The following is a 25,943-nucleotide window of genomic DNA, read 5'->3' as shown; positions in this document are numbered from 1 at the left end:
ACACTTTGGAAAGGAACAAGTAATAAAGATGACACAGTTGTCTTCATAGAAAATCCGAAGCAGTCCACAAAAAAAGTCCTCGAATAAGTGAGTTCAGCAATGTCCTATGTGACAAGGTCCACCCACAAAAACCAGTTACATTTCTATAGACTCACACCAGACACTTGGAAACCACAACTGAAAATGGTATCATTTACTGTAGCTTCAGAATAAATTAAACACTTGTGACTGTAAAGGAATGATACAAGGGAGAATTTTAGAGGTGATGGAATTGACCTATATCCTGATTGTAGTAGTGCTTACACAGATCTCTACATGTGTTTAACTCAGAATGGAACACAAGTCACTTTTATCATAAAAAATAAAATTACAAAAACTTTTTTTTTGTACTAAAACATTTTATAGATATAACAGTCTTTTAGGACAGCTTTCCAGTGATCGATCTTGTGAAAATAAAGCATCCTTATTCTATTCAAAAAATCTACATTAATCAGGGACACTTCGGTGGTTCAGTCAGTTGAGCCTCTGACTTGGGATCAGGTCATGGTCTCGTGACTTTGTGGGTTTGAGCCCCACATCGGGCTCTGTGCTCACGGCTCAGAGCCTGGAGCTTGCTTTGGATTCTCCCCCTCCCCACCCCCATCTCTGCCCCTCCCCTTGTTCACACTCTTGGCTTTCTCAAAAATAAACATTAAAAAAATTTTTTTAATCTACATTAATCTTTATTTCTAAACATATTTAAGCCCTTTCCTATAAGTTTTTTAAAGTATAAGATCTTATCCTAACAGTATCAAGAATTAATAGGTTTTGAAGGTATATGTTTTATATAGATTAAAAGTAAAATTTATTACCAGCATTCAAATCTGTAGTTCTCAGAAATGTAAATATGTCATCCTTAGGAAATAAAAGCCCGTGAAACTTTAGAGAGAATTACTGCTTTTGCACTACTTCCTCCTTTTCAATCCTAGTTCTGAGAAAGACATTGTACTCAGAAAAACACATTTTTCTCATTTTTATTTGCTTATTTTTAGTTTTCATTCTCAGCTTGCAAGTTTAATGTTCAGAAGAGCAAAGAGGGAACAGGAAGGGTGGTAATGTGGAAAATGGGAATCAAGAACAGCTTCACCATGGAGGCTACTTTTTGTGGATCTACCCTGGGTAAGACCAAGTATTCTCATTCATGGCTGTCAGAGCTTCAAACCAAAGAGTCGTTTTTAACATAAGATTAATAGTGTAGACAGTTTGATAGTGAGCACTTTCTTCCTACTTAGAAACATGCTGGTGTCCAATCAATTCTCTAAACAGGATGAATAAACAAACTACCACTATATGCATCTCCATCTCATCATTTTCCCTTTGTTTAGAAAAGGGAGTTTTAACATATAGATAACATACCTAATTGGTTATTTCATGAACTAATTTTTTTTTGTTATGTTTTTAAGAAAGAGTCCTTACAGATGACTCCTGATTGCAAGAAAAAGCAATGTTCATACTTAAAACATCAGGATAGACATGTCTTTAGTGGATTTGCTATCTGCAAGTCAAAATAGACTGGGTTTGTTGGGGGTTCCTTGGGGGGTCAATTTATATTTTAATGGAAGCACTTGTTTCCTTTAAAAATAAAAGTGTGGGGAGGCACCTGGGTGGCTCAGTCAGTTAAGCATCTGACTTTGGCTCAGGTCATGATCCTGCGTGAGTTCAAGTGAGTTCAAACCTTGCCTGCATCAGGCTCTGTGCTGACAGCTCAGAGCCTGGAGCCTGCTTCAAAATCTGTGTCCCTCCCCCTCTTGTGCTGTCTCTCTCTCAAAAATAAATATTTTTTAAAAATGTTTTTAAAATTGTGCTCTGTAGTTACATTTAAGAAATCTTTTGGTTTACCCTTAGAATATTCCATATTAAGATAATGGTTATGTTTTTAGAAAATTTATTGACTCAAAGGAAAGTGCTAGAAACCCACACATGTATTTCTGGTCTTTAAAGCACCTTGAAACTGATATAATGGTATCTATGATGATGAAAACATTAAAATATTTACCCAAGTTTTTCTCTAAGTGATTATGAGCATGTTTATAACTGATAACCAAGTATTCCATATGTTCTTATTAAATATTCTTCAGCCCTACAACATAGCCTACTATGTGTTAAGTCAGCTTTGATCCAGATGTGGAGAGGGAATGAAGGAAAGCAATAAGCTGTTAAATGACTTGCCCTGGAGAAGCAAATCCAAAGGACAGGAGATGGAATCTGACCAGAGGTTTTATTTATACTCTGTGAAAACACAGAACGTAAGCCTGCCTGTTAAGGACAAATGGTGGTTAAACTTATTGATGTTTTAGGTAATAAACGAGGTACTCATTTCAACATAAAAGACTTGGAGTCGATGGGGTATCATTTTTGTGATTCTCTTTTGGACTATTGTGACCCAGACCGAACCAAGGTAAGCAAAGTCCATTTGGTAATGCTTCAGACTCCACTTTATCAGATAACATAATCTAACTAAGGGCCTATAGCAGTGTTTTTCTTTTACTATCCCAACAGTGTTTGGGGTTTTTGGTACTTGATGTCCTCATAGTTGTTGTGCCAGGTATCTATAAATATTCAATTAGTTTAATTAGGAAATAAAGTTAATTTATAATTAATTTATCATTTTCCCCTAGTACTATCAGTGCCTGAAAGAATTGGAAGAGATGGAAAAACATATAAATTTGGAAAAAGTCCTTGAGGATTCAGATACTTCTCTGAAAGAAATTGCATTGGATCTAGAGTCTAGGTAAGTCAAGATAGTGGATGTAATATAACTTGTGTTTTACTATGCCCTTAATAATAACTGTAGGATATAAAATTATCAGTCTCAACTGAAAATCCCAACTATAGGTAGAGGAGAGAGGGAGAGAGACAGAGACAGAGCGTGAGTGGGGGAGGGGCAGAAAGAGAGGGAGACACAGAATCCAAAGCAGGCTCAGGCTCTGAGCTGTCAGCACAGAGCCCGACGCAGGGCTTGAACTCACGAACCATGAGATCATGACCTGAGTGGAAGCCAGACGCTTAACCAACTGAGCCACCCAGGCGCCCCTGTAAACATTCTTATAATTAGAACCATTTCTACCGTTCCAATAAGATAACAGTTTAATAAAAATAACAGTTGAAATTTTAAAATGCCACCAAAATATTATTGTTTTAATATTTATAATATATAATTAATAAGTTACTTGTAAATATAAAATATAATTATAAATATAATAATTAAAATAATTACTATATCAAAGTTTTTTTTTTTTTAGTAGCCGAGGGTCTGACAGTTCAGAATCCAATGAGTCTCAGACTTACCTTCTCAAATTAACTTCTCAGGTATGATTGAAAATTTCTGCCTATGGTATGGATATACTAAATAGGTACTCTTCTCATTATGACTAATAATCAGGCAAAAAAAAATGCTTGCAGTTGTGTAATTGTGTAACAGTAATTGTTATTTTCTGATTATGTAACATATCTTTAAATCATAGAATTTTCTAACCTTAGGATTTTTAACACTCTTACTTTAAAGATCCAGAGAGATTACTTCTCAAAAGCCACTTGTTAACAACTTGTTAATACAAATTAACCACTTGCTAATGAGAGTTGGTACCATAACATACATCACATGCCTGCAAATCCAGTGTTCATTTATTCATTTATTTAACAACTATATATTGAGCTTCAACTGTGTGCTGGGGATAGAGCAGTGAACAAAAAATGAGACAAAAATCCTTCTCTTTCATAGCTTATATTCTAGTGGGTGGAAATAAAAAATAATGATAAGTAAAATATATGATGTGCCTAATATGTGATAAGTGCCTAAGGAGGAATATAGAGTGGGAGGAGGAGAAGGAAGTTTAGGTGGTGTTATGGACTGCTTATGTCCCCACCAAATACTACACACGTTGAAACCCTAACCATCAATGTGACGGTGTTAGGAAGTGACTAAGACAAACTAAGACACTACTCTCTTAGTACCGAGTGTGGGGTGCTATTGTAACTAATACCTAAAACTGTGGAAGTGGCTTTGGAACTGGATAACTGGTAGAGTCTGGCAGAGTTTTGAAGTGCATGTTAGAAAATGCTGATATTGCCATGAAGGGACTTCTCAAGATGATTCTGGTAAGGACTCAGAAAGAAAAAAGGGGAGCTGTAGAGCAAGTTTCCATCTTAAACACACACAACTAATAGTGTATAGGACGTTGGTAGGAATCTGAATATTAAGGGTGATTTTCATGAGATCTCAGACAGAAACGAACATGTTACTGACCAATAGAGAAAATTTAATCCTTACTATAAAATGGTAAAGGATTTGGCTGTATTGAGTTTGTGTTCTATAGCGTTTCATGGAAGGTAGAACTTGTGAGTAATAAAATTGGAGATTTAGCTGAAAAAGTTTCTTTGTAAAGTGTTGAAGAGCAGCTTGATTCCTCCTGACTGCTTATAGTAAAAAACAAGGAGAGAGAAATGAAGAAGGAATTGTTAAGCGAAAAGGAACCAGAAGGTGAAGATTTAAAAAATTCTCAGCCTACCCATGTTACAAAACAATAGGAACGTGTGTTCAGAAAAGAAGAGTAAGAGTGTGGGGGATCAACTGTATGATAAGGAGACTAGTGTGGGTATGAACCACAGAACTAACCACTAGTCACCCCATTAGGAAGACTGCCAGCTTGAACTGAAGGGGTTGGAGACAGGACAGAATGAAGGAAGGCTATCAGACTGCTTGAATTTTACAGTACGGTACCATAGATCTATTTGTGAACATGCACTCTTCTTCAAGACAAGGGGGAAAAATGGCCTCAGAGGTAACTAAGAGATCATCAGGGCCACTACCACCTGGATTTCAACAGGATAAACAGCCTCTAACAGAGGCTATGAAGGCAAGCTGCCTCGAGCCATGACCTACATTGTGGGCAGTGCCCTAGCAGAGAGCCAGGCATTAGCAGCACCCTGCCAAGCCGTACAGGTGATGTTGCCACTCCAGTAGGTCCAGAAGGCAGTCCATTGAACCAGAGAGGATTATTCTTGAGCTTTAAGATCTTGTTGAATTTGCCTTGCTAGATTTTTCTATGTCCTTACTGGCAACCCAGCACTCCATCCTTTTCTGTTTCTCCCTTTGGGAATGTCTGTCCTATATCTGTCCCATCACTGTATTTTGGAAACCTTTAACTTGTTGGAATGGAATGGGATGGAATAAATGTATCTTGCATGTGAGAAGGACCTGAATTTGGAGGGCTCAGGGACAGAATGCTATGTCTGAATAATTCTATCTTCCCCAAACTCATATGTTGAAATTATAATGCCCAATATGATGGTACTGGAAGGTGGGCCCTTTGGGAAGTGATTAGGTCATGGGGCAGAGCCCTCTGGATTAGTGCCTTATTAAAGAGCTCCAGAGAGATGCCTAGCCCCTTCTACCATATGAGGATACAAACGAGAAGTTGGCAGCTCAAAAGAGAGTGCTCACCTGACCATACTGGCACATTGACCTCTACCTTCCAGCCTGAAGAACTAGGAGGAATAAATTGCTGTTCTTTTTAGCCACACAGTCTGTGGTATTTTGTTATAGCAGCTGAAATGGAGTAAGACGGATGTTGTATTGGTTTTCTATTGCTGAACAACAAATTTCCCCAAGCAGTTGCCCAAAACAACAGATACTTATTTTCATGCCATTTCCATGAGACAGGTACTCAGGAGTGGCTTCACTATGTGCTTCTGTCTGAGGTCTCTCAAAAGGCTGCAATGAAGGTGTTGGTCAGGTGGTCTCATCTGAAGACTTGACTGAGAAAAGATCCGCTTTTAAGCTCACTTACATGATTGTTGACAAAATTCAAAAGCTGTTCTTCAAAAGCTGTTGGGCTGAAGACCTCAGTACTGCCCTTATTGGCTTTTAGCCTTTAGTATCATATCCAATAAGTCATTGCCAAATCCAGTGTTGTGAAGTTTTGTCCTGTTTTCTTCTAAGAGTGTTATCCTTTTGGGTCTTACATTTAGGTCCTTGATCTATTTTGAGTTAATTTTTGTGTTTGGTATAAGGTAAAGGCCCATTCTTTTGCAAGTGGAGATACAATTTTCTGAGCACCATGTGTTAAAAAGACTGTCCTTCACCCATTGAATCGTCTTGACACCCCTGTCAAAAATCATTTGACTGTATGCAAGGATTTCTTTATTGGCTCTCTATTCTTTTTCTTTGGTCTATATGGCTATCTTTATGCCAATGCCACACTGTTTTGATTACTGTAGCTTTGTAGTAAATTTTGAAATCAAAGTATGAACCCTCCAATTTTGTTCCTTCCCCACCGCCACCCCCCCCCCCAGATTATTTTGGCTATTTGGGATCCTTTGAATATTGGGATGGATTTTTCTATTTCTGCAAAAAAAAAAGTCATTGGGATTTTTATAGGGATTGCATTGAATCCATAGATTGCTTTGGGTAATATTGATATTTTAATAATATTAGGACTTACATTTCATGAATAAGAGATACGCTTTCATGTACTTATGTCTTCTTTAATTCCTTTCAACAATGTTTTGTAGTCACTGTAGTTTTTTTGTACAAGAAGATGAAGTTTTCTTTCACCTTCTTGGTTAATTCCTAAGTATTTTATTCTTTTTGATGCTATTGTACATGGAATTGCTTTTGTAATTTCCTTTTCAAGTTCTCTGTGTATAAAAATGCAGTTGATTTTTGTGTGGTAACTTTGTATCTTGCTGTATTGCTGACTTAATTTAGTAGTTCAAACAGGTTTTTTGTGGACTCTTTAGAGTTTTTAAAATATAAGATCATATCATCTACAGAGATCATTTTACTTCTTTCCCATTTGGATACCTTCTATTTCATTTTTGTGCTTAGTTGCTCTGGCTATAATTTCCAGTATTGTGTTGAATAGAAGTGATGAAAACAGACATCCTTACTTGTTCATGATCTTAAAGGAAATGCTTTCAGCATTTCACCATCAAACATGTCCGCTATAGTTTTTTTTTATTGTGTTGAGGTGGTTTCCTTCTATGCCTTGTCTGTTGGGTTTTTTAATCATGAAAAGGTGTTGAATTTTGTCAGATGCCTTTTCTGCATCAATTGAGATGTTCATGTGAGGTCTTTTCCTTTATTATGTTGATGTGGTGTTTTACGTTCATTAGTTTCTTACGTTTGAACCATCCTTACATTCTGATCAATTGATTATGTTGAACCATCCTTACATTCCAGGAATAAATCCTATTTGGTCATTGTGTACAATCCTTTTAATATGCTGCCGATTTTTATTTGCTAGTATTTTGTTGAGGATTTTTTGCATTAATGTTCATAAGACATGCTGATCTATAAATTTTTTTGTTCTTGTAGTGTCTGTCTGGCTTTGGGTATCAGGATAATGCTGGCCTCATAGAATGAGTTAGGAAGTGTTCCCTACTCTTGAGTTTTTTAGAAAGGTTTGAGAAGTACTGATGTTCTTTAAATGTTTGGTAGAATTCTCCTGTGAAGCCATCACGTCTACAGTTTGTGGTTGGGAGATTTTTTTATTGCTGATTCATTATCAGTTATAGGTCTGTTCATATTTTCTATTTCTTTGTGATATAGTCTTGGTAGGTTTTGTGTTTCTAGGAATTTGTCCATTTTATCTATATTATCTAATTTGTTGCTATATAATTGTTAATAGTCGTAATAAGTAAGTAAGTCTTAATAAGTAAGATTTTAAAAGCTAGCTGTCTTACAGAGTATCTTCTCTGATCACAGCAGGATGAAACTGTATTATTAACTGCTTTGTTTTTCTTTAAATGTATTGGAAAACAAAAAGTGCTCTTTAAAACCATTGCTACAGTGATATGCTAGCTTTTATAATTGCCTGTGTTCAGATCTTTATTTCTCCCTACAGATTCAAGTTAGTTTCCAGTGTCTTTTCACCTTGTAGGACTCTCTTGAGCATTTCTTACAGGATGTGTCTAGTGGTCATGAACTCTTTCAGCTTTTGTTTATCTGGGAATGTCTTAATTTCTTCCTAACTTTTGAAGGACAATAATGCCACTTTTTAAAAGCACTTTGAATGTATTGGTTTATGGTCTTCTGGCCTCCAGTTTCTGATGAGAAATCTGCTAATAATCTTATTGAGGATTCTTCCACGTAACAATTTGCTTTTCTCTTGCTACTTTCAAGATTCTCTCTTTCTCTTAGATTAATTACAATGTGTTTCATTGTGGGTTTTTGAGGTCATCTTACTTGGAGCTCATTGAGCTTCTTGGATGTTTACATCATATCTTTCATCACATTTGGGAAGTTTCATCAAATTTTCATCCATTATTTCTTCACTCATTGGCACTTCTGGGTTGATGGCTTCTCTGGCTCTAAAGCTGGGATATGTAAGTAAAAACAAAACACAGGAATTACTCACTATTCTTCTGTCCTCTGCTCCTGAAGTCCCTCACCAGACTACCTTCTTCTTTCTGCTTTTTAGGGCCTCTTATGCTTATTTTGTGTACGATACCCAGGATTTTCAGTTGTACTTAGTGGGAGGGATAGAAGAAGTACTTTATCTTCCTAGAAGTGGAAGTCTCAAGATAGCTTTATGTCCACATATATACTGTCTTTGGTGTGTTGATTAAATATTGATTTCAAGTATGATTCTTTTACTTAGCTAAAAAACAAGAAAAAACACTTGAAAACAAAGAAGGAAAGAAATTCTACCATAGCAAGTAATCAAAACACCAGAGAAGAACCACAGGTATTCACTGACCTGGTTTTTAACAGTTTTTGAAAAATGGTTGCAAGAGAATGGCAAGTTGTTTCCTGTTACACTTTCTATCCCCAAATTTTTGCCCTGGGAAATGTTAGTGATTAAAACTTTGCTTATGTTATTTGCTGTTTATAAAAATATAAGAGAACCTTGACAGATGAGAAGTGGATTTTATTAATAGGTGCTATAAATTTCACTTTTACTTACTTTACTCTGAAAAGTATTTGAGGTATCTTACAAAGATACATCTAGGATAACTAGAAGAGATAAATTAAGAAAAATTAAATGGCAATACAAGAGTGTAAGAATAGATGGTGCTGAGAGATTGACTTCTACCATAACAGCATGAGAAGCTCTGCAAATTCATTCACCTAACAAAAATTGGTGATACTAAAAACAAACAACACAACCATTGCCCTAAGGGCAGATAGCAAATGAAAAACATCTATTTGTGAAAATTTCCTAAAATTTGGGAAAAAGAAAACAGTAAGAGCTTGTGGCATTTGAAGCAAGATTCCTTCCTCCCCCTCCCAGTTCAGTGAGACTGAATCTCCACCCCAGACCAGCACAGCCAAGAACACAGAACCCCCTCTCCCCACTCGTGCCAGCCAGAGGGCTGTCTTCCCAAAAGGGGTGGGGCATCAGTTCTTATCCCACCTCCAGCTACCTGTTGCTGGGGCTAAGTTCCGAGTGAGTGCAGCCAAGAGGTGGGGGCTCCCTTCTTCTACCCACGCTCCATTCAGGAGGCAGAGATTCTGCCTGGGGTGCCACATTACCCAGAATATTTTGGCCCTAATCACCCTTACCTTAGCTTGTGAAATGGTGATATCACACTAGAGGCAAATAGAGAAGACCTGAGACTGCTGCCCTCTTTCCACGTACAGCTCAACTCCTAAAGTGGGTGTCACTGAGAGAAGAGTGCCATTGTCCCCACCCCCAGCTCCAGAGACAGGTCAGAAATTTTGCCTTTGGGGAGAATCAGACAAAAACAGATAGTTTTTAAGAGCTTTTTATTTGAAATATGTGTAGGAGCTCTGCTACATCCTTGACTTCTCCATTGTTAACATCTTGCATGTATCATGATACTATATCGACACCATAAAACTGATGTTGATCTAGTCCACAGCAATTATTCAGATTTTATCAGGATGCACGCACTCATTTGTGTGTATTCCTCATGAATTTTTAATTCTAGTCTTTAAAGCACATTGTTATGTAATATCGCATATTTTTATATTGGTATCTGATTTCTTGTTTGTAAATTGTGCAATCTAAGCAATGTGAGTATGCTTGGGAGAGGGCAAGATTATAAAAAAGTTTTTGGTAAACTCTCTAATTGATCTCAATGTGTTAAGTCATTTGCAGAACCCAATAACCGAAGTAGATTTTGTTTGGGAGATTGTTTTTTTATTGTTTTGTATGTAGATTTTGTCAGACACATATTTACTCTTCATAAACATCTCCACATAGTGGCTTTTCTCCTCTACCCAAGCTATATTTCAGGCAAAATATAGTAAAATTCCTTTACATTAAAATATTTATGTATTTTCCCCTTGGTTGATTAGAGCTTCAAAATTGTTATGAAATCATAATCTGTATTTAATGTTGGATTTTCTAGATGGAAAACAATCATCATTTGGTTATTTGAAAAGCTGCATACATAAGTGCTCTTATAAACTAATAAGAGTTCTTAGCCATTGATCTTGAAATTTATTTTAACAGTCTTTGGCAAAAAGAGTGAACAGTGTCATCTTAACTGAGTTTAATGCCTAAGGACAACCTAAATTCATGCTCTGAATTATTTCTTAATTGTTTGTAAGATATCCATACATCCTGAAAACAATATTTGTAAGTTATTTTTAAAGTATTTTAGGTAACTATATTTCGTACCTGGACATTCTCAATAATTGATTCAGAAGACTTAAGCAAAAACAAACAATTATAGATTACTGTGGTTAGAATTGGGAGATCATGTTCATAAGGAAGGACACTGGCCTGGTGATTTTCTATAGGATGAATGGAATAGTTTATAATGGCTTATAGCTTCATTTCAACGAAGGGAAGAGGGCTAAAAATAACATGGAGTTCATCGAATCAAGTCTTACCACAAGTGAATTTCTCTAGCCTAATTTCACATCTTGTCTCTCCAAATTCTGATTATATAGTATTGCTTTCAAGTTTGTGTAATTTTTTCTAGAATATTTCCTTTCTCTCTGCCTTCAGTAATCAAGTTTTTACTTTTATACTTGCCTCTCATTTTTATGATTCTATAAATTTTTTTTTTGCTGCCAATTCTACTACAAAAAAGGGGGATTTTAGTTTTTAACTACTCCATAGTCCACTTTTCATCATGAGTTGATATGGATAACACGTTGGCAAAAAAATATTGATGTCCTCAGGTTTTTTTTCCCCTTTCTAATGCCCGTTCAGAAAGCTCTTTATAATATCCACATACCACAGATGCAGAAAGAAAAGTTTGGAAACTTTTTAAACAAAAGTTTAAAGTGTTTTCATGGTTACATGATTTGTAGACTATTCAAGATTAGCTGTTACAATTCTGTAGTGTTTTGTGTCTCATTTAGTGTACCTGGTCATTATTGGCAACTCCTTTTTCAAGGCAGAAAACAATATGTGTATGCTCTTCCTTACTATGGACTTCTACAAAATATTTTTTGTCTTTTTTATATAAGCACAGTTTTGTAGTAATCAATTATACATTTTTCATACAATTTTATATATTTTCACTCATTTCATATTATCTTCCTACATCTTTATTTTTATTTAAATAAGTGAGATTATAACCATTCATTTTTTGTCTCTCATTGTAAATAAATTCTTATGAAGTGAAAAAGATTTTTAACTCTCTTTAGTGCCAAAATAACCATATCAATATTTTCTTCTACTCATTGTTGCAGGAGAAAAGTAGTGTTATGAAAGGTATTAGAAGGCTCTGTTTTAAGAGGTATTTTTGCCCATTCTAAACCTATGAGGATAAAATGAGAAATGTTGAAAACTACTATACCAAAGATGATACAGGAAATATACTTCCTTTTCATGTTTATAACATATTGTTTTCCTTCTGGTTCTGTGTTCCATTAGGTTTGTGATAAAGGACATTTAGTGCAAAGACACAATCAAATTCTGATGTGAAAGGTAATGTTCTGCTTGTACTCCCTCTAGCCACTTAATGCATTTATTCAACACTTTCGTGCCACAGCTTTGAGGTTACCACTGTGCTTGGTGCTAGGGACATTAAGTAGTATACTATTACCATTTCTTACCCCCAGGAGCTCATCTTTAATAGGGGGAGAAAAACAAGTAAATAAACGAAGTGCAGTGTTACAGGTGTAATGCCAGTAGTCTAGACAGGGCTCCAAGAAAGCGCAAAGAACAGAAGGTTGGAGTGAGTGGGCCATGTACTTGAGGGATCTCTCTGATATGAGAGATTTTTCCCCAAACAGAATATAGGGATTTTGTTTTAAAAACCATCTTGTTCCTCTCATTTCATAATTTAATAGAGGATGATCCCAGGAAGGAAATAAAATTATGGACCATTTGCTTTTGCTAGAATCTGCTAAGTTGGATATGAATTTGACTCTATTTGAGATGACCTAATGAAAAAAAAAAATATATATATATATGTATATACGTGTATATATATATACACATACACACATACATACATGTGTATATATATCCATTTAGTTTATGATCTAGCAAGCTAACTAGAAATAGAAATGGAAATAAGAACCACACCAAGGAAAGGGGAAAATCCTATTATAACTAATGTGGTTAATTGATTTGAACTTTAAATTAACTACTCTTTCTCATAGTGATCATCCAAGCAAATCACTTTTTTATTTTTTTCTAATCTTTGTTTTTGAGAGAGAGAGAAAGAGAGACAGAGTGTGAATGGGGGAGAGGGGCACACAGAGGGGAGACACAGAATCCGAAGGAGGCGCCAGGCTCTGAGCTGTCAGCACAGAGCCAAACGCGGGGCTCGAACTCACGAACAATGAGATCATGACCTGAGCTGAAGTCGGATGTCCAACCAACTGCACCACCCAGACGCCCCCCAAGCAAATCACTTTTTATATATAATGTATTCCTCTGTTGAAAATTTAATACCAAAAATTAGAACTGAAAAGCACACTTTAGAATACTTACTTTAGATCTTTTTCTACATCTGTGCACATACTATTAATCACAGAATGTTCATGTTGTTTTGCAATCTACATTTTCACTTAAAATTGAAGTATATTATAAACTTCTTTACATGTTACTAAGTGGTGGCAAAGTATTCCATTGTATTTGTTAAACATTTTTGCTTACATTTTTTTCTATTACAAACAATAACAAAGACCTTAAAACTCCGTATTTGTGTATATTCTTATTTATTTATACTAGATTCCTAGAAAGGAATTGCTGACCTAAAGAGTATGGACATTTTTTTATACTTTAACAATAAAAAGCAAAAATGTAACAAAAATTCATAATATTTGAGAACTGTGCTAATTGAGCTAAGCTATTTACATTATCTTCTAGCCTTTTTGTTTAGAAAAATAAAAAATATGAAGTGTAAAAGACTCAAATTATTTTCATGCTACAAATGATCTTTTATCATCTTTTCTAGCTACAAACCCTGATGTATCAGATGACAGTATATTTGATTATTTCAGAAGACCATTCCCTAATCAAGGTTTAGGTGAGTAAAATAGGAATAGAGGCAGTAATGAATCTACATGTGAGCTTTTTAACCATGTGTGTCTGATCAAAATCTACATGTAAGTAACTAGCTTGTCTTCAAAATGGATAGCCAAGAAGCAATTCGCCTTCCCAGAAATTATGACCTCAAATTTTTATTTTTCTCTCAAGCCCAAGAAATTTGTAAGGGAAGCCAGTAGAAATTCATTACATGTCAATTTGATTCCTTGTAATTTTATCTGTTCAAAAAACAAAAAGAATATTCATCTCATTATCTAATCTCTTCATTCCCATCACATTGAATCCTAAAGAGAGAAACCTTGAGAGTCCTCTAGTCTTACCTATTCATTACAGTATCCAGCCTCATCCAACCTTTGAGTGAGGACACTTGGTGGCAAGTAGTTTACCCAATTGTACAGTTCATTCTGTTGCTTGAGACCTATAGCATTGAGAACATCCTTTTTCTGTTAAGCTAAAAACATGTGTCCCTATAAATTTCATCCACCTCTTTAATTACACAAAACGAAGAGTGAAGTAACCTTAAAGGTAAATATTTCTGATTTTCCCTGATTCTCCTTGAAAAATGCAATGTCTCTTCCCCATAGTAGATGTTAAGTATTTTTTTAAGCAATCATTTATTTCCTTGAAACTTTCCTTCCATTTCTTTCAGCCATCCATAATACAGCATGATTCAAGTCCTTTACCACATGATGTTTTTCTTTCCTGTCACTCTGTCACTGTTCAAGCTTGACTGAAACTGAACACAGCACTGTAGACGCCAGTTAATGAGTATACAACAAATCATCACTTTCATTTGCTTCTTTCTACACCCTAGATTCCCATTAATGCAGTCTAAGGTTGCATTTGTTCTTTTGGAAACTATCCTAAAACATTGATAAATTGCATTTATATACACTCAAACGTATAAAGTTTGCTGCTGCTCAGTGTTGTCTCCTCCATTTTCTACTTCTTCAATTGGCATTTTGATTCAATGTTTATTGAACCAAATTTATTTATTTATTGGGTCTTAAATTTATTCCTGTTAAATTAAATCATCTTAGATTTAGCCTTTCATGAACTCTCGATCTTAAGTGTGTCATGTCATTGTACTTGCTATATATATATATTTGTGTGCGTATACAGATGGACATATCTCTATATACATTTGACCTCTTGTCAGAGCTTTAAACTCTTGTATTTAACTCTCTCCTGAACATCTCCATAGAGATGTCCCACATATCAAAATTCAAATTCATCTAATTCCACACTAAATGCTGTTCCTCCTGTATTCTCTGTAACCTTGGTCACAGTATTAGATACAGAACCACCCGTTTTAACCTAGAAACATGACAGTCTTTTTTTTCCTTTCATTTCCATCCCTCAGATCCAGCCACTGAATCCAACTGATTTTACCTCATAATCTCTGTATCTCCTATTATGTCATCATTCTTTTCACTCATCACCTGTTTACAAGGAGATTTCTAATTGGCTTTCTTGCCACCAATATTGTCATCCTAATTCCGTCTTTCTTACTACCATAAAAGTGATCTATCAAAAACACCAATCAGATGATGTAAAACTAGTACATAAAGCCTTTCAGTAATACCAGTTTCCTAATAGTGGTTGAAGTTGGCACAGTCCTAAGACTTAAATTTTTTTTTGGCTTTCTTTTTTTTTTTAATTTTTTTAAATTTTTTTTTCTTTTTTTTTTTTGAGACAGAGAGAGAGCATGAGCAGGGGAGGAGCAGAGAGAGAGGGAGACACAGAATCCGAAGCAGGCTCCAGGCTCTGAGCTGTCAGCACAGAGCCCGACGCAGGGCTCGAACTCACAGACTGTGACATCATGACCTGAGCCAAAGTCGGATGCCCAACTGACTGAGCCACCCAGGTGCCCCTAGGCTTTCTCTTTTTAATTTTTTTTAAAGTGTATCTATTTATTTTGAGAGAGAGAGAGAGCACAAGTCGGGGAGGGGCAGCGAGAGAGGGAGAGAGAATCACAAGCAGGCTCCACACTGTCAGTGCAGAGCCCGATGCAGGGCTTGAACTCACAAACTGTGAGATCATGACCTGAGCCAAAGTCAGACACTTAACTGCCTACACCACTGAGGCGCCCATTTTTTTTTTAACTTTTAATTTCAAAATAATTTCAAGAATAGTATGAAGAACTGTATCTACCTAATTTCTCCAACCCATTTTTTGTAGACATGTTTATTCCTAAACAATTTCAATACATATTTTCCAAGAACAAGAACGGTGTCTTACATTAAAATCAAGAAATTCAATTTTGATGCAATACTATTTTATATACTACAGTTAAATTTTGCCAAATGTAGCAGTAACATCCTTTAGAGCAAAAATTCTCCCTGATTCAGGATCACAAATTGCATTTAAAGGTCACATACCTTTATTCTCTTTCAATTTGGAACAGCCCCTCAGCTTTTCTTTCTCATTCATAGCCCTGGCGTTTTTGAAGATCATGGGCCAGTTGTCTTATAGAATGTTTGGCTTTAAAATTTTAATGTACATGAGAATTACCTGGGGAGCTTATGGAAACCCCAGCTTCTGATTCTGAGCTGGTCTTTGTTGTCAGCCCCTGAATCTACATTTTTTATAAGGCACTTCAGATAATTCTGATGTTGGCAATTAGCACACCATACATTGCGACTCACCACTTAGGAGACTATAAATGAGAGATGGCAAAAGGCCAAATAGTTAGGACCTAGCCCATCCAACCTTTACTCATCCTGACTAGCTTTCTTTCTTTGGTAATGTTAGTTCAAAAGGAAAAGATTTTTTTTTAATTTTTTTACATTGATTTATTTTTGAGAAACAGAGTGAGACAAAGCGTGAGCAGGGGAGGGGCAGAGAGAGAAGGAGACACAGAATCTGAAGCAGGCTCTAGGCTCTAAGCAAGCAGTTAGCACAGAGCCTGATGCGGGGCTCGAACTCACAAACTGTGAGGTCATGACCTGAGCCGAAGTCGGACGCTCAACCGACTGAGCCACCCAGACACCCCAAGAAAAAGATTTTCTGACAACCACTAGCAACCGCGCAGAAACCAGATTCTATAACATGATGTACAAGAACTGCAATGAACTGGCTCCTGACTACCGCTCCAGTTTTACCCCTTGCCATTCTCTGCCTTTTACTTTAGACTTCAGCAAAGATAATCTTCTTGTAACCTCAAAATCAGTCTTACCTTTTTGCCTTTCCTCATGCCATCTCCTGTGCTTGAAACTTAATTCTCCCTCTCTTCAACTACATTAGCTACTCATCACTTAAGGAGGAAGTATCAAATTTTAGTAAGACTCATATACAGTTTATTACAATAAGAGTTAGATAAAGTCATAATGATTTGCACAAATTGCTCAGATTGTTCAGAGAAGAGGATCAGATCCAGCCTAGAAATCTCAGGGCATGTTTTTTTGAAGAAATTGATACTTAAATTATGATGCGGTCTTAAGTGACAAGTTAGACATTTAGCAAGAACAGAGAGTACCTTCCTTGAATTCTTAAAAAAAAAAATTGTTGTCAGTGGTTTTGTGATCTTATGTGTAAATTTTTTCCTTACTTGAGATGTAATATGTCTGGGACTGGAAATAACCCATTCAAAGCCTTTTGACTTCTGTCATCTCTCACCAATATTTAGTCTCCTCTTTCTAGAGAAAAGAAAACTCTATTTGATAGAAAAGACAGAAGCAACTTAAGAGCTAAGGGATTCTGCTCTTTGTCATCACTCAGGATGATGATCATTAAAATAATCCCAGCAGATCAGATTTAAACATTGTGATAGATTTTTCATTCTGAATATAGCTAAGTAAAATTTACATCTTTTTTATAAGTTTTTTGAAGTTTACTTATTTTGAGAGAGAGAGAAAGTGAGCAGGGGAGAGGCAGAGAGAGAGGGATAGAGAAAGAGAATCCAAAGCAGGCTCCACGCTATCAGCACAGAGCCCAACGCAGGGCTCAAACCCATGAACCATGAGATCATGACCTGAACCGAAATCAGGAGTCAGAGGCTAAATTGATTGAGCCACCCAGGCACCCGGATTAAAATTTACATCTTGTCAATATTTATTTATATCTTTTTTTTAAATATTTTTTTTATTTTTTATTTTTTAAAATTTACATCCAAATTAGTCAGCATATAGTGAAACAAAGATTTCAGGAGTAGATTCCTTAGTGCCCCTTACCCATTTAGACCATCCCCCCTCCCACAACCTCTCCAGCAACCCTCAGTTTATTCTCCATATTTTTGAGTCTCTTCTGTTTTGTCCCCCTCCCTGTTTTTATATTTTTGTTTCTCTTCCCTTATGTTCATCTGTTTTGTCTCTTAAGGTCCTCATATGAGTGAAGGCATATGATTTTTGTCTTTCTCTAATTTCACTTACCATAATACCCTCCAGTTCCATCCACGTAGTTGCAAATGACAAGATTTCATTCTTTTTGATTGCCGAGTAATACTCCATTGTATATATATACCACATCTTCTTTATCCATTCATCCATTGATGGACATTTGGGCTCTTTCCATACTTTGGCTATTGTTGATAGTGCTGCTATAAACATGGGGGTGCAGGTGTCCCTTCAAAACAGCACACCTTATCCCGTGGATAAATGCCTAGTAGAGCAATTACTGGGTCATAGGGTAGTTCTATTTTTAGTTTTTTGAGGAACCTCAATACTGTTTTCCAGAGTGGCTGCACCAGCTTGCATTCCCACCAACAATGCAAAAGAGATCCTCTTTCTCCACATCCTTGCCAACATCTGTTGTTGCCTGAGTTGTTAAAGTTAGCTGTTCTGACAGGGGTGAGGTGGTATCTCATTGTGGTTTTGATTTGTATTTCCCTGATGATGAGTGATGTTGAGCATTTTTTCATGGGTCGGTTGGCCATCTGGATGTCTTCCTTGGAGAAGTGTTTATTCATGTCTTTTGCCCATTTCTTCACTGGATTATTTTTTTGGGTGTTGAGTTTGATAAGTTCCTTATAGATGTTCCATTTATCTGATATGTCCTTTGTAAATATCTTCTCCCATTTTAGTTTTGCTGATTGTTTCCTTCGCTGTACAGAAGCTTTTTATTTTGATGAGGTCCCAGTAGTTCATTTTTACTTTTGTTTCCCTTGCCTCCAGAGATGTGTTGAGTAAGAAGTTGCTGCAGCCAAGATCAAAGAGGTTTTTGCCTGCTTTCTCCTCGAGGATTTTGATGGCTTCCTGTCTTACATTTAGTTCTTTCATCCATTTTGAATTTATTTTTGTATATGGTGTAAGAAAGTGGTCCAGGTTCATTCTTCTGCATGTCGCTGTCGCAGCACCACTTGCAAAGAGACTATCTTTATTCCATTGGATGTTCTTTCCTGCTTTGTCAAAGATGAGTTGGCCATACGTTTGTGGGTCCATTTCTGGGTTCTCTATTCTGTTCCATTGATCTGAATGTCTATTCTTGTGCCAAATATTTATTCATATCTTAACTCACTTGATATTTTAACCTTCCTAACAGTATTCCTCTATGTCTCAGACACTCTCTTATAATCAGTCTTTGTTAAAAAATCTCCTTTCCATCTTTGTTCATGTTTTTTTAAGGATCTGATGGCTATCTGCTTCCCAGAAGTGTGAAGTTATACTAGTCAAAGATTGTACTAGATACTAGGATACAATGGGAAATATAGTCTGTTCTCAAGAAGCAGAAAGTGACAAACAGGTAAAGAGACAGCAGAAATATAATGGGATAAATGCTACTTGCTGTGTTACAGGATTACATAGGAGTTGTTTGAGGACAGGGGTGTATGAGACAAAGTTTCTCAAGAAGGCAATTGTTAGGATTCCAGGGGCCAAACATATAATCATTTTTCTTTATCAAGATCTGAATCTATTAAGAATTAAGACAAAATACTAGCAAATTGAATCCCACAACATATTAAAAGGATTATGCACAATGACCAAATAGAATTTATCCCAGAAATGCAAGATTGTTTTAACATATGAAAATTAAACAATGTAGACTTCCAGGGAAGATAGTGGAGTAGGAGGACCCTCTGATCACCTCATCTCATGGATATAACTAGGTAACACCCACATCAGTGTAAATAACCCAGAAAACAACCCAAAGATTTGCAGAACAGATGCTCCATAGCTAAGTGTAGAGAAGAGGACATATCAAAGAGGATAGGAAAGGCAGAGACAAGGTCAGGAGCTAAATAGACGGGTGGGACTGTTTGCTGTAGGGAGGAATGCCACGAATGTGGAAAGGAGAGAGTACCAGACCCTCACACCAAGCACCCCAGGCCTGGAGAAGCTGCAAAAAAACAAGAGGGGCATAATTTTGCAAGTTCTTATAATCAGCAGAGCTTAATACCTGGAACTTTAAAAATCAGTTGACTCAACTCTGGCAGAGCCAGGAGGGCAACAGGAAACTCAGTCCACACCCTGAAAGAGACAGCACAAGAGCCTCACTGAGATACAGCATAAAAGTACCAGTTTGAAAAACGCATGGGGTATACAGGAGGGAGATTTGTTTACTCATCTCAGAGCATGTGCTAGAGGGGCAGAGATCTTTGGGAGACTTCTCCGAGAATAAAAGAGTTGGTGGGTGCCATTTCCTTTCCCCACCTCCCAGCCTAGACACATGGACACCTGTGGGAAACAGTATAGTGCCAACACTCACTACATAACTTACTAATGGTGTGCCCCACCCCCACATCCTCCTCCAAACACAGCCCTCTAACCAGACATTAGCTCTAGATTGTCTCCCACAGCAGACCTGCACAAACCTTGCTAACACCACATGAACTGCCCCTGCATTCTCTTCCAATACAGTATTGACAGGAACCCACTTAAAGCAGTGCTACCGGCCTGAAAGGATACATGCAGTCATGACAGAGACCAGCACCACTCCAAAGTGACCCCTACCCAGGGGAGACTGGAAAATAAGCACATACACCCATCCAACTGCGGCCCTAGCAGTGTGCTGGGGGCAGACATGTAGTCTGACAACAAGGGCCCATCCACCAGCCAAAGCTTCTCAGAGGACAACACAGAGAAAATGCCCAGCAGTTTTGTACTACAGTATCTCTGTCAGTTGCCTTGTCTGACTCCAACTCAAGCCCAAGGCAGCCTCGACTGGCACCAGAAACACAGGGACGAAACTCTACCCACAACAGGCAAAGAGAGCCAAAGCAGATGACTAGACTGGAGGCAGAAGTGGCTCAACCACAACAGTAGGGTGCACAAATAGATACCCCTCAAGCATCAGGTTCTGGTGAACAAGGGACACTGCACTGTAGGGCACTGCAGAGCCCCTTCTTCATAGGCCACTACTTTTAAGAGCAGGAGATGCAGCTGACTCCTAACACGTAGAAATAGGCTCAGAGAAATATGTTCCAAATGAAAGCACAGGGCAAAATCACAGCAAGAGAGCTAAACAAAATGGAAGTAAGTAAATGCCTGATAGAGAACTTAAAGTAATGGTCACAAAGATACTCACTGGGCTTGTGAAAAACATGGAGGGACTCAGTGATACCCTCAACAAAAAGATGGAAAACCAACCAGAGATGAAGAACTCAACTGAAATTAAAAATACACTATTTGGAATAAATAGACTAGAGGAAGCAGAAGAATGGATCAGAGACCTGCAGAACAGAATGGAAAGCAATCAAGCTGAACAAGAGAGAGAAACATAATAGAAATTGAAATTAGACTAAAAGAACTCAGTGACACCATCAAGGATGATAACATTTACATTAATAGGGAATCCCAAAAGGAGAAGAGAGAGAAATGGGAGCAGAAAATGTATTTGAAGAAATAGCTGAAAAGTTCCTGAATCTGGGGAAGGAAACAGAAATCCAAGTACAGGAGGCACAAAAGACCCCAACAAAATCAACCCAAGGAGGTCCACACCAAGACACATAGTAATTAAAATGGCAAAAAGTAGTGATAACAAGAGAATTTTAAAAGCAACAAGAGAAAAGAAAACAGTTACATACAAAGGAAGCCCCATAAGGTTATCAACTGATTTTTCAGCAGACACTTTGAAGGCCAGAAGAGAGGAGCATAATATATTCAAGTGCTGAAAGATAAACATAATATTCTAGCAGTCAGTTATACTTTACCCAGCAAGGCTATCATCCATAATGGAGAGATAAAGAGTTTCCCAGACAAATAAAAGTGAAACGAATACATGACCACAAAACCAGCCTTGAAGAGATATTAAAAGGGAGTCTTTGAGGGGAAGGAAAGACCATAAAGCAGGCGTGAGAAAAGTAGGAAATAAAAAAGCAATAAAATTAAGTATAACTATAAAATTCAGTCAAGGACTTCACTAAATAAATGTAAAATATGATACCATATGTCTAAAATGGGGGGAGAGGAGTAAAGAATGGGTTCAAAATTAAGCAACCATCAATTTAATATAGGCTGTTATATACATAAGATTTACATACAAAACTAATGGTAACCACAAATAAAAAATCAGTAAGAGACATACAAAAAAAAGAAAAGAAAACAGAATCCAGGTATATCACTAAAGAAAGCTAGCAAACCATCAGGGAAGAGAACAAGAGAAGAAAGGAACAAAGAAGAACTACAGAATCAACCATAAAACAAGTAACAAAATAGCATCAATTATTACTTTGAATGTAAATGCTCCAAGGGTAAAAGAATGGATGAAAAAGCAAGACCCATCTGTATGCTGCCTACAAGAGACCTGTTTCAGACCTAAAGACACATGCACATTGAAAGTGAAGGAATGAGAAAACATTTATCATGTAAATTTAAGTGAAAAAGGCTGAGATAGAAATACATATATCAGAAGAAAATAGAATTTAAAACAAAGATTGTGGGGCGCCTGGGTGGCGCAGTCGGTTAGGCGTCCGACTTCAGCCAGGTCACGATCTCGCGTTGCGGGAGTTCGAGCCCCGCGTCGGGCCCTGGGCTGATGGCTCAGAGCCTGTTTCCGATTCTGTGTCTCCCTCTCTCTCTGCCCCTCCCCTGTTCATGCTCTGTCTCTCTCTGTCCCAAAAATAAATAAAACGTTGAAAAAAAAATTTAAAACAAAGATTGTAACAAGAGTCAAAGAAGGACACTATGTAATCATCAAAGGGAAAATCCAGCAAGAAGATATAACAACTATGGGTATTCAGCACCTAAATACATAAAGCTGCTGGTAACAAAGTAATCAATAGTAATACAATAATAGTAGGGGACCCGAACACCCAATTTATATCAGTGGTAGATCATCCAAACAGAAAATCAACAAAAAACACAGTGACTTTGAATGATACATTGGCCCAGATGGATCTAACAGATATATTCAGAACATCCCATTCTAAAACAACAGAATACATGTTCTTTTGAGTGTACGTGGAACATTCTCCAAAATAGATCACATATTGGGCCACAAAACAAATCTCAACAAATTAAAAAGATTAAAGTCATACCATGCATTTTTTCCAACCACAATGCTATGAAACTAGAAAGCACCCTCAAGAAAAAAATCTGGAAAGAACACAAATACATGGAACTTAAATAACATGCTACTAAACAATGAATGGGTCAGCCAAGAAATCAAAAAGGAAATCAAAAAAATATATGGATACAGGGGCATCTGGATGGCTTGGTTGGTTAAACGTCCAGTTCTTGATTTCAGATCAGGTTGTGGGATCGAGCCCTGCATCAGCCTTCATGCTGAGCAGGAAGCCTGCTTGGGATTCTCTCTCTCTGCCTCTGCCCCTCTCCCAGCCTGCTCACTCACTCTCCCTCTCTAAAAAAAAAAAAAAAAAAAAACTGTTTTCTAATTATATGGAGACAAATGAATATGAAAACACAATTTTCCAAAATCTTTGGGATTCAGCAAAAGCTGTTCTAAGAGAGAAGTTTATAGCAATATAGGCCTACCTCAAGAAGCAAGAAAAATCTCACATAAATAATCTAACCTTACATCTAAAGGAACTAGAAAGAATAACAAAACCAAACCCAACCAGTAGAAGGAAAGATTAATAATAAACATTAGAGAAGAAATAAAATAGAATCTAAAATAACAGAATAGATCAGTGTAACCAGGAGCTGGTTCTTTGAGATCAACAAAATTGAGAATACTTTAGCCAGTATTCTCATCAAAAGAGAGAGAGAGGACTCAAACAAAATCAGAAATGAAAGAGAAGAAATAACAACCTATACTTCAGAAAATACAAAGCATTATAAGACAATATAATGAAAAATTATATGCCCACCAATTGAACAACCTAGAAGAGATACATCAATTCCTAGAAACCTATAACTTCCCAAAACTGAATCGGGAAGAAATAGAAAATTTGAACAGATTGATTATAAGCAGTGAAATTGAATCAGTAATCAAAAGACTCGCAACAAATTCCAGGACCAGATGGTTTCACAGGTAAATTCTACCAAACATTTAAAGAAGAGTTAGTACTGACTCATCTCAAACTATTCCAAAAAAAAATATATATATATATATAGAAAGGAAGGAAAGCTTCCAAATACGTTCTATGCAGCCAGTGTTAAACTGATACCAAAACCAAGTAAATACGCTACAAAAGAAGAGAATTACAGGCCAATATGTCTAATAAACACACATGCAGAAATCCTCGATAAAATACTGGCAAGCCAAATCCAACAATACATTTAAAAAATCATTCACCACAGTCAAGTGAGATTTATTCCTGGAATGCAAGGGTGGTTCAGTTTTCACAGATTAATCAATGTGATACATAAATAAGAGAAAGGATAAAAACTATATGATCATTTCAATAGATGCAGAAATATCATTTGACAAAGCACAACATCCATTCATGATAAAAGACCTCAACAAAGTAGGTTTAGAGGGAACATACCTCAACATAATAAAGGTCATATATTTAAAAACCCACAGATAACATCATACTCAATGTTTAAAAACTGAGAGCTTTTCCCCTAAGGTCAGGAACAAGACAAGGACATCCATTTCACCACTTTTATTCAACATAGTACTGGCAGTCCTAGCCACAACAGTCAGACAACAAAAAGAAATAAAAGCATCCAAGTTTATAAGGAAGAAGTAAGCTTTCATCATTTGCAGATGACATATTACTATACATAGAAAACCCTCAAGACTCCACAAAAGAACTACTAAAACTGATTAATGAATTCAAGCAAGGCCACAGGATACAAAATCAATACACAGAAATTTGTTGCCTTTCTACACACTAATAATGAAGCAACAGAAATTAAAACAATCCCATTTACAATTTCACCAAAAATAATAAAATATCTAGGAATAAACATAATTGAGGTGAAAGACCTGTACTCTGAAAACTATAAAACACTGATGGAAAAAACTGAAGATGACACAAATGGAAAGATACTCCATGATCATGGACTGGGAGAACAAATATGGTTAAAATGCCTATACTACCCAAAGCAATCCACAGACTTAATACAATCCCTATCAAAATACTAACAGCATTTTTTATAGAACTAGAACAAGTAACACCAAAATTTGTGTGGAACCACAAAAGACCCTGAAAAGCCAAAGCAATCTTGAAAAAGAAGAACAAAAGTAAAAGTATCACAATTCCAGATTTCAAGATATACTACAAAGCTATAGTAATAAAACAGTATGACTGGCACAAGAATAAAAACACATAAATCAATAGAACAGAATAGAGAACCCTGAAATAAACCCTCAAATATTTGGGCAATTAATCTTCAACAAAGGAGGTAAGAATATGCAATGAGAAAAAGGCAGTCTCTTCAACCAATGGTTCTGGGAAAACTGGATAGCTGCATGCAAAAGAATGAAACCGTACCACTTTCTTACACCATACAGAAAAATAAACTCTAAATGGATTAAGGACTTAAATGTGAAAACTGAAACCATAAAAATTCTAAACTAAGAGAACGTAAAAAGTCTACACTAAGAAAACGTGAGAACCGAAACCATAAAAAGTCTACACTAAGAAAACATAGACTTAAATGTGAGAACTGAAACCATAAAAAGTCTACATTATGAAAGTCTACACCAAGAAAGACATTGGCCATGGCAACATTTTTCTAGATATATCTCCCGAGGCAAGGGAAACAAAAGCAAAAATAAACTATTAAGACATCAAAATAAAAAGCTTTTGCACAGCAAAGGAAACAATCCACAAAACTAAAAGATAACCTTCTGAATGGGAGAAGGTATTTGCAAGTGGCATATCCAATAAAAGGTTAGTATCCAAAATATATAAAGTATAAAGAACTGATACAACTCAACCCACAAAACAAATATTCAATTAAAAAATGGGTAGAAGACATGAACAGACATTTCTCCAACAAAGACATATAGATGGCCAACAGACACATGAAAAGATGCTCAATATCACTCATCATCAGGGAAATGCAAGTCAAAACCACAGTGAGCTATCCCGTCATATGTCAGAATGGCTAAAATCAACAATATGAGAAACAACAGGTATTGGCAAGGATGTGGAGAAAGGGGAACCCTTGTGCACTGCTGGTGGGA

General features: G+C 36.6%; 1 protein-coding gene and 1 long non-coding RNA gene across 3 annotated transcripts in view; one reads left to right on the top strand and one right to left on the bottom strand.

Moving 5' to 3' along the window:
- AGBL3 (AGBL carboxypeptidase 3) overlaps positions 1-25,943 on the top strand; it is a 71,289-nt gene that overhangs the window by 27,922 nt on the left and 17,424 nt on the right. The window contains 8 exon segments of the mRNA XM_027075511.2: positions 1,032-1,158; positions 2,337-2,437; positions 2,658-2,770; positions 3,282-3,348; positions 8,643-8,729; positions 11,841-11,871; positions 11,874-11,894; positions 13,375-13,446. Of these exon segments, the coding sequence (XP_026931312.1) occupies positions 1,032-1,158; positions 2,337-2,437; positions 2,658-2,770; positions 3,282-3,348; positions 8,643-8,729; positions 11,841-11,871; positions 11,874-11,894; positions 13,375-13,446 (619 nt within the window).
- The window catches only part of LOC106975713 (uncharacterized), a 60,926-nt gene continuing 35,683 nt past the window's right edge, over positions 701-25,943 (bottom strand). For both annotated transcript variants that reach the window (XR_003426015.2, XR_008296621.1), the window contains one exon: positions 701-9,707. This is a non-coding gene — a long non-coding RNA (uncharacterized LOC106975713). The remainder of the gene's footprint in view (positions 9,708-25,943) is intronic.

Source organism: Acinonyx jubatus, chromosome A2 (assembly GCF_027475565.1).
Source record: "Acinonyx jubatus isolate Ajub_Pintada_27869175 chromosome A2, VMU_Ajub_asm_v1.0, whole genome shotgun sequence".
NCBI lineage: Eukaryota > Metazoa > Chordata > Mammalia > Carnivora > Felidae > Acinonyx > Acinonyx jubatus.
The sequence above is the reverse complement of the archived record's forward strand: the minus strand, read 5'-3'. Positions and strand labels throughout refer to the sequence as shown.